Raw genomic sequence first — 9,949 nt, 5'->3', positions numbered from 1 at the left:
CAGATGCGTACCTGCGCAGATCCTTTGGGTAAAACGACAGTTCCAGTCCTTGGAGCCACATGATAACTTCTCTGTGCAGCGCTGGGTTAGACATTGTTTCTCAGATGGAGATGAAATGAAATTCTTAGAGTATTTCCGGTTAATTTCTAATATTTCCTCCATCAACCATTTCCCCCCCCATTGGCCTGTTCTCTATTTTCCCGTTTCTGTGGCAACCAAAGTACTTCCTGGTTCTGGGCCTGACCTCTGCTGCCATCTAGCGGATCAAACGTTAACATTCCTTCTGATGGAAAAATATGGTCCTAAAGACTAAATAGAAGATATTCAAAAATACATACACTTTATCAAATCTATGATTGACGAAATATTAATGAGACAATTCAGTTTAAATGTTTATTCTTCAATCTGTAATATATACAGGGTAATAACTGAAGCAAATAAACAGGAAATAATGAATGTGGAATACTTAAAAACAACTTTAAACCATCATGTAGGGTTCAGTGCTTACCTGTTGAATACAGAGAACTTATTCATGCGTACATCAGTGTGTTTTTACATTGAAAACTTTAAAAATAATATTTTTTTCCAACATAAAGTGCTTGTGTGTTTTTTTCACTGCTGTAACTAACAAGGCATCAAAAATATGTGCAGAACAGAAATTAACTAATATTTCAACTTTCTAAGGGCATCTGGTTGGATTAACGCAAACGTTGCAGGGACCCCTAGAATTTGGTATAAGCAACTTTCTCACAGTATACTATATGCACACACACACTTCCAGTCAGAAGTTTACACCCATTCTTTATTTGCACGATTGTCACTGGAACTTAGACCTTTTAGTTAAGTGTTAGAAACATTTGTCTTGGTGAAATTCTTTTGTAGACCAACAACTTAAGGGGTTTAAAAAAACATGAACTAGGAGCACAACTTTGACTTCGTTGTGGATTTTCTCTAACCCTCTAAGGGTCAAAGTTGTTCATGCAGGCTTAAATATATACACCCACCCAGTAATATCTGGATAAATGTCCCTTAGCAAGTTGGAGGGAAAGCACACACAACTAACAAGGTTTTAGCATGATTCTTGATGTCTATTTAACCATTCTTCTAATTAGAAATGGAAGAGCTCCTTTAAATTAGTTGGTTTACTTGTATGGACCGTCCTTTAAACCACAGTCCATGAATTATTATACAATGAAAGTTGGAAAAAGGTATTAAACAATTAAAACAACAACCCAGGAATCAACAAGGCTCAGGCCTATCATAAAGTGGAAGATGCTGAAGCACTAGTATGACAAGAAGTTCCAGCTCCAAAATCCACACCTTCGAGCTGGACTGAACTCTGCAGCTGCCAAATGCCTCGTGGAGAAAAGGTTTATGACACTGAGCTGTTTGATTACAGTGAAAAGAAGAGTTAAGCTGAGGCTTTGAAACCTAAGAACATAGTATAAACTATCAAGCATGGTGGTGGTGGCATCATTCTGAGGGTCTGTTTGTCTGCCAGTGGTACTGGTGTGTTAAACAAAAAAGAAGACCTTGATGTTCTTCAACTTCACCTCAAACCAACTATGTAACATTCGTTTATCCAAATTTTGGAGTCACTGTAAATACTTCATATCTTTGAGCATAATTTATGTATAATTTTGACCCTGTAAATTAGAGAAAACACACATTAAAACAAATTTGTGCACCCAGTTCATGCTTAAGAAATGTATCAAGGTTGTGTCATTCCACCAAGAAAAGGAACGATCTGATGCATCAATAAAAGCACCAAGTTTCTATGAAAGTGGATGTAATGTTCTAAGCAGAGGTGTGTCTGTAGCAGAGATTTTAGTGCAGCTAGGTACTTATCCAGTTTCTACTCTGTAGCTAGGCTAAATAATCCCTTCATAGCGGGTTGGGACCATAGCATTACAGCCAAACCAGTTGTTGTGGTGCTGATGTGCTTTTTTTAGTTAAACGTATCTTTCATAAAGTCCATTTTGGCACAAGGTTTGTTGGTTCTTCCGGTCATTGGTACTGCAGGTAGGTCTTGAGCCTGTTAGGAAGAGGAAGGTGGGAAAGAAGATGGAGTCTGTCCCGGCCAACACAGCTTCTGATGCACTGACGACACAACTGGCTCAGCAGGCGTGGCGTGGCTACAAGAAAAAACCCAAAACAACCAAAACTGAGTTGGGCTGCAAATCTAGAAATAATTACAGGTTCATTAGAAGTAACACGGAGGTGAGAGTCATGAGTTAAACAGTTGATCAGATTTGGGTCATACCTTCGTAAAGCATCAGGAAGCCCTCTGTTAGACTGCTGGGGGGAGCTACATCCACCGGCCTCTGAAACTCTGTGTTTCTGGCGTTAATATCTGCACCGAAATCCAGCAGCAGCTTCACCACAGCTGTGCAGTCCTTCTCTGCTGCCGCGTGCAAGGGGGAATCCAGGGATTTGCCTTTCTGTACGTTTGCCCCTGGAAAGATCACAACAGTGAAGTGGAAGTAAAACAACATGTGATATGCGCATTTAAAAAAAAAGAAAGTAATTTGCAATCAGACCATCTGGGTCAAGACTTTGCAGAATTGAATAGAAAAATACAACAGTCCTTTATCGTTTGTACGAGTGTACCACCAAAGAGCTAATTTATATTATATTAAAAACAGCCTACTCAAGAAATTAAAGTATTGTGTAAGTGAGTAGGGCTACACAAGGGTAGGTGGTGGGGGACAGACTGCTTCTGTCTCCCACCACCTGTACTGAGCCGGACCGAGCTGGCCTCCCAGATTATCTAACCAGCTACTCTCAGCTGTAGATCACCTGCAGCTCCAACAAACCACACCACAGTCGGTGGCTGATGTCACCACAGAGTCAAGAAAGGGTTTCCAGGAGCTCTGTCTCCTTAGCACTGCTCTGACACTTCCTGTAAGCACCATCCATATCGCGACTCCAGTCCAGTTTATAGTTCAGGTGAACAGCTACTTAGAAGAGTCCACTATCTCAACGTCAGTTCCCTGGATGTCCACTGGTGTCAGTGTGGAGGGCCTACACCTGCAGATCCATCATTAAGCTCCTTGGTTTCCCCCGCGCTGATCAGGAGCTCGTTCAGCTCAGTCAGAGATGAGGTTGACTCAGAACGTCTGTAGATGGTCACCTGGAGAGTTGACGGACATGTCTGCAGTGTAGACCACCAGCAGGAGACCCTGGTGGTCTTCCTGGTGGTCAGTAGCTCAGGTGTTGCTGCATTCGTCAACTTCTTTAACTCTAAACCAGGGGTGTCAAACTGATTTTGGTTTAGGGGCCGTATACAGCTTAATCTGATCTCAAGAGGGCCACACGAGTAAACTCATTGCAAGATTAAATAGAACTAATAAATGTGGACTTGTTGTTGATTCTTATGTTAAATTAATTTCACTTTTACACAATATATTATGAATAACCTCAGCGTTTTTAAGAAAAGTATGTGCAATTTCAACAATACTTTTACATTTACTTGTGCATTATGCATAAGAACTGATCACAGTGATTATACAATATTGAAAAACATTTATTCACATTTTTTGGAACTTAAAAACACTGTCCTACATGACAAAATACATCAAACAGATAAAAATTAAGAAATGATTTAAATTTTTCCACACCTGAAGCCTAATCTGCTAATTAAAACACAGCACCCATCGTGGACGCTATAGGAACTGCAGATTTTCAATTACACGAAGTACATGTTTTTTTTTCAATAATTGTTTTGTCATTCTCTTCCTTTTATCTCCTCTTTCTTTCACCTTTTCGTTTTTCTTCTTGTTCTTCCTTTCCTCTCCTACTTTCCTATTGTCGTGTCCATATCATTTGAGAGATTCCCTGCATGAATCATAATAAAACTATTCACATTCATAAATCAAGTGGAGCACTATGGCAAAAGCAGTACTGCTCCACTTGTGAAAGTCAAATCTGATGAACTCTTTGTGGCATTAAGACAACAATTATTATTGCCACATTGCCAGACAGGACACTGAAAAAAAACAAAAACATTTTTTCTTTTTTTTTTTATAATGATAATGCATTTAGCCAGCGGGCCGTATGTTTGACACCCCTGCTCTAAACGATCCCAGCACAGCTCTGGCTGGGTGTTTACGGAGGTTGAAGAAAAGGATCTCCACAGCATGATGCTGCCACCACCATGCTTAACATTGGGGAAGGTGTGCTCTGAGCAACATGCTCCAGTCCAGGTCGTTAGGTTTGGCATGTAGGCCTCAGAGTTAAATTTATTCTCATCTGACCAGAGGACATTCTTCCACACGTCCTTCATCGCTTGTAACATTTGCATTTTAAAATGCAGAGTTCAGTCAGTTGTTGCTGAAAAGCTTCAACGTGTCATACTTAAAAGTTTTTATCCAGAAGTTTGTGGATTTAGAAAGAATGAATTTATGCACAGGAAAGATTTATATCCTAACCTTGATACTGTACTTCTACTGGTGTCCATGCAGAGGACTTGTGTCTGTCTCTGAGGAGATGTAAATATCCACACAATGCTGCGAGCTAACCTTCCCTCAGGAGTTTCCTGGCACACTCCAGCTCCTGGCAGACGCAGGCCGTGTAGAGCGCTGTGCCCAGGTGAGGAATGTCCATGTCCACATCGGCGCCCCAAGTCACCAGGGCCTCAACACAACCATAATGACCTGGAAGTAATGGAGCATGGAGACAGCAATCATTATGCACCAATGTGAGATGATTCTCCAAGCTGTCTTCTCCAGTCAGGTTCATTTATTTTAAAGCCGTGACTTTGTTTCACTGTAGGCCGTTTAGAAAAGGCATTATAAGGCAGTGCAGGAGATATAAATGCAACGTGAAAAATGGGACTGAGTGCAGAAATGGAGAAATATTACAGACCAACAAGCAAGCTAGGCTGACTTAAGCTGTTTCTGGGCTAGGAAGCAGTAGTCCTTTCTTTTTATATTATGACTCTTTTTGTTCTTAAAACGTTTTTCCCCCTGTGATAGAAACTTCAGGCTCTCTTTCACCTTTGCTGGTGGCTTCATGTATCGGGGAAGGTTGATATACAAGGCTCTGGGGTTTTGCTCCATTTTCCAAAAGGATTTCAGCACAAGCCACACTGCCCACTGTACAGGCGTTGAACAGAGGGGTGACTCCATCAATTGTAGATGCATTGACCTGTAAAACAGTTTTTATTGTTATTTTTAGCCCATCTTTAACAATGCAGGTTGACTAATAGCAAACGCCAGGGGGAGCAATTGAAGGGGGTCAACAATTTAATCGCTCTACGGCGTCTGTGGATGGAGAGCCGCACATCTCCCATTTGTTATCCCCTCTCCGGAGTTTCCCATCCATGGAAATTACATTTGACCCCCGCGGAACGGCAACATTAAAGAGTCTCCAGGCCAGGGTGTGACTTACATTCGCTCCCGCATCAATGAGCGCCCTGGCACACGCAACATGGTCTGCGAGACAGGCTTCATGAAGGGGTGTCACATGGTCTATAGTCAGAACATTCACATTGTGACCCTGGAAACAGAGCACAGCGGCAGCCAAAGAGATTTAGTGGGAAAATTCGTTTTAAGAAGCGCCCAGCATCAGACACGCTTTGTCAATCTCTGCTGGTGAACAACAGGAATTACAAGAACATTGTCAAAGCTTATCTCCTCACACAAGACGGAGCCAGCGTCCTCAGTTCCGGCTTTAAGCGATTACTGAGCTGTTCTGCAAAGTCCAGTTTCAGCTCCAGAGATTAATAAATCTGCTAATTAAAGCGAAGATCAAACTAAAGGCTAGTTAAAATGCTAATAATTAAGCATGTGAGTGCATGAATGTTGTCGCTGCTGTGTCACTGGCGTGTCTGAGCTGAAGGAGGCATCTTACACTTTGGAGCACATCTGAGTGTGAGCTGCAGAAGAACAGAACAAAGGTTGCAGTTTTTTGAATCCAGACTAAGCCAGCGTGTCTTTAAGAATGCCGAGGCGATACTGAATCATGTCAAACAAAGAAGGATATATTATACTGCAGTTATACAACATTTTTACCACTTTAGGCTTTTAACATCTAAATCTGGGAACTATGCAACTTCTAAAGCAATGTAGGTTATTTTATGCTTTTTATATATAAGAAAGTTTCCCATTTTGACACATTAAAAGCAGAGGTTTTACGATGTTTTTGTGATAGACCAACACAAAGTAGTGCACAATGAAGTGGAAGGAAAATTAAGCAAGGTTTTCAACAGTTTTCTTAAAAAAAAAAAATAATTTAAAGTGTGGCAATATTTTGATGAACCTTTCACCTCAATCACACCTTCCAGTTTTATGGCTTATGTTTTTTTTTTTTTTTTTTACCACTTTTACTACTTCTAAAGCCTGATTTCTTTTTTTAAAAACATTTCTTCTTTGCAAAAATAAGTCTTTATAGACAGCATTGGAGTACATGGATTTTTTAAGTCTTACAACAGACCTCCAGCTGGATTTCAGTCTGGTTAAAAACTGGGCCATTCTAACACATACAGATGTGTCGATCTAGACTCTTCCATTATGGTTGTGGCTGTATGTAAATGGTTGGGCCGGATAATGGGTGAACATCTGCCACAGTCTCAAATCCAACAGATGTTCTCCCACATTTGGCTTCATCCATTTTCCCCATCAGCTCTGATCAGCTTCAATGTCCCCAAAGCCTCCCATGGCATGATGCCGCCACCGCCATGTTTTACTGTGGGACTGGTGTGTTTATGGTGAAGCATTTTGCTTCTGAATGTTGGTCTGATCTGACCTGGGCACCTTCCTCCTACATGGCTTGAGACAAATTTCAAAGGACATTTCTCAAAGCTTTCTTAAAACAATGGCTTTTTTTTTTTACATTTCTTCCAAACACAGATTTGGAAAGATGATATTTTTCCTATGAACAGATTCCATCACGTGAGTAAAAGATCTCTGCAGCTCCTCCAGAGGAATCAATGGATTCTCTTCTTGTTAATCAGAAACCTTTAAACCCTAAGAGCCTCTTTAGACCTCTGTCAGCCATGAAAGAAGCAGGACTCTTCAAAACAAACAAAAAAGCTTGATTTTATAATTCCTAGTATAGGATATTTGTTTATATCGTTAAAGCAACAATTTCACAACAATGTGAAGGTTCTCATTTGTAAAAAATAAATAAATAAAGATGGAAAATCACGTCTGTTTCTTTTCAATTTTACAATTATTTGCTATTTAGGTTTGGTCTATGACATGGAATCCTAATAAAATATGTCTAAGTTGGTGGTTTTAATGTGACAAAAACTACAAAGGATGCAGCCGCCTTTATACGGGGCCGTCTACGCGGCTCCTCGTGACTTACATTCCAGACTTTCCACTCCTCTATCTCTTTATCAGACAGCGAGTCTACAAAGGTACTGAGCGCAATTTAACAGCACAGGAGGTGGCAACAAAAGACCTACACGCGTGCAGATAAGGGGACACACATTACCCTCTGAGAGATTGTGTTCTCTTCACCTGTAAAATGAGGGTCCTCAGGGCGAGGAGGCGGCCCTGACTGGCAGCGTCATGGAGGGGTGAGCGGTCGGCCCAGGATCCTGCGACAGGAATATAAATTCACTGGCTGCTGCTGCCCACATTTATTACAGCGCGGTGCCTTACGCTCTCCAGAACAGAAGCACAGGCTTTAAGGAACTACAAAACAACATGTCCCCCCTGTGACATTTCATTTAATCCATTAGCACATGACGTTTTAGCAATTTTGATGCTGTTCTTATATATTTAAGTCAGAATTACACCCCCGCCCCCACATCAGGCACACCTGAGTCAATATCCAGAATAACAGCTGATGCATTCCACACATCATCCTCTCCATTGTCCTCCTCCTCCTCCATTTTCTTCATAAATTATGGTTAATGAACAACTGAACTTCCTCTTTTACTCATGCCGCATATTTTCCTCGACTGACATTCATTTGAAATACAGACATAAAGAGAGACATCAAAGCGATTCCTCCTAACAAGGAAGACGGTATCTACAGGAGCGTGACTAATGTCCTGACTCCAGCTAATTGGTATTCCCTTTGAGTGATAGCTACAGATTATGTTGTTGTCGTGTCTGTCTTGCCCCCAGAATGTGTCTCCGTGGCGCTTGTCCCCGAGAATGTGGAGTGTTGTTTTGGTTGCTGTGTGAGAGGGTGCACTGCATAGCTGGGAATGGAAAGTAGGGCAGGATGAGGGGTGGGGGAGGGCTGAGGAGGATATCATGACTGTGTTCTATTATTATATTAGAGAGAGGGAAAGCTACTGGGCCGATCGAGTCTTCGTTGAAAATTGAATACTCCAGGATTTATAAGTGGCTATTAAGCACGAAATAAAAGAAAAGTGGGCATTAATTCATGCCCCTGCTATAAAAGAGCGTATAATGAATGCCTTTTATAGTAAATGGATACATGAAGGAGTATTTATAGCTCATGTGTGCATACAGAAATTGCGTGTGTAAATATGGTGTTTGTGTCCTTGATTTGTAACTATGAGGATTTCTTACATCTGACCTTACAGGTGATGTCAAAAGTGTCACCATGAGTGTCCCTCAAACACAGCCAAGTTGTTCTATTCTACACGCTTTAATGCAGATAACACAGCTTTACAATAAACAGGAAACCACTTGAAGACTTAATAAGCACTTTGAAAAGGTTTTTGTCCTGATACTTACTGTGTTGTCGACCGTAGTCGTAGAACTCTGCTGATATCCGTGCAGCTTCTTTACGGTTTCCACGGATTATATAGAAGTATGTCAGCAAGTTGAGGGAAATCTTAACAAAAAGCTTAAAGCAGAACAGCGCCAAAATGCTCAGATAAACATTGGACAACTGGACTGTGAAGGGCTTGTTGGTGAGCTCCACCGCCGGGTCTGACATTTCCTCTGGCGCGCTACGAAAGAGCTTTGGTTATGATCAAGGCAGGACCAGAAGCCACTCTGTAAGGCACTATAGAGCAGCCTATTTTTCTTCCACTGTTCTCTCTGGCCGGCCGGTCCTGAACAAGTGCAGCCTGGAAAAAAAAATGCCCGGCAGCTGCTGCTGCTGCTGGGCCTGGTGTGTGGGTGTTCGCAAGTTACGAAAACGACAAAAGTGCCTATTTTGTTCACAAACATGACAATCTAACATTGAATTACAATAAATGAAAAATATATGGTTGAAAAATATGTTTATATGCATTTAGTCCTAAGATTTTATTTAATAAATATGCATTTTAAATGTTTTATCAAAGTAAAAAAACAAAATTTTTTTGGACAAAATAAATTACTAAAATCATAAAACCTTTCTTTAATATAGACTGTTTAAATAAATACTTATAAGTGGGGAAAAGTAACTAAAAACCTATATGAGAAAAGAGCAAAGAGTAAATGAACATTGATTTAGTCACATTTAATGACCCTTTTGATGCATTTAAAAGCAACATTTAAGAAATGTTCTTTTGGTTTGCCTTCCGAATCAAAAGCACTTGACTGTGCTTTTGATGTAAATGCCCCACAGTTGTGTGATAATCTTCCTTTACATGTTAGACAGGCATTTTCTCTATCTGGGTTAAAGAATCTTCCTAAAACATATTTGTTTGTTGAAGCCTTTTGGACATCCTGAGATGGTGGCATGGTTTGGCTTTTACCTGAATTAGTAACCAAGATAAACTTAGCCTCAAGTCAATCATATCTGTGGTATTTAAATTTTAGGTTGTCTCTATTGATATGAGATAATGTAATAGGCTATATGCTACTATTTTCTAGTTGGGAATAATATGACAGCTACTTATGTAGATTTTAGTTTCTAGTTTTGCATTTTATTCCTTAGCTTCATGACTCTGATCGTGCTTTTAGCTACTGTTCTTAGACTTGCTCTCTCTGTACCTCATCATCATCATTTTCACCATATTGTCTCTCTGTCAGACATGTTTGTTTTAATCTAAGGTGAATAAGTTGCCCTCGTTGTAAATGAAAACTGC

The 9,949-nt window shown here is 40.5% G+C and overlaps 1 protein-coding gene across 1 annotated transcript; it reads right to left on the bottom strand.

Moving 5' to 3' along the window:
* Positions 1-379: 379 nt before the first annotated feature.
* asb5a (ankyrin repeat and SOCS box containing 5a) lies at positions 380-9,038 on the bottom strand. The gene is made up of 8 exons (XM_021323767.2): positions 8,664-9,038; positions 7,467-7,546; positions 5,392-5,499; positions 4,998-5,148; positions 4,521-4,655; positions 2,264-2,455; positions 1,943-2,135; positions 380-1,893 (listed from the first exon to the last, which is right to left on the bottom strand). The coding sequence occupies exons 1-7, from the start codon at positions 8,866-8,868 to the stop codon at positions 2,008-2,010; spliced, it is 999 nt and encodes a 332-aa protein (XP_021179442.2). The 5' UTR covers positions 8,869-9,038; the 3' UTR covers positions 380-1,893; positions 1,943-2,007.
* Positions 9,039-9,949: the final 911 nt, after the last annotated feature.

The sequence above is a fragment of the Fundulus heteroclitus genome, chromosome 23 (assembly GCF_011125445.2).
Source record: "Fundulus heteroclitus isolate FHET01 chromosome 23, MU-UCD_Fhet_4.1, whole genome shotgun sequence".
In the NCBI taxonomy this organism is placed as follows: Eukaryota; Metazoa; Chordata; class Actinopteri; order Cyprinodontiformes; family Fundulidae; genus Fundulus; species Fundulus heteroclitus.
The sequence above is the reverse complement of the archived record's forward strand: the minus strand, read 5'-3'. Positions and strand labels throughout refer to the sequence as shown.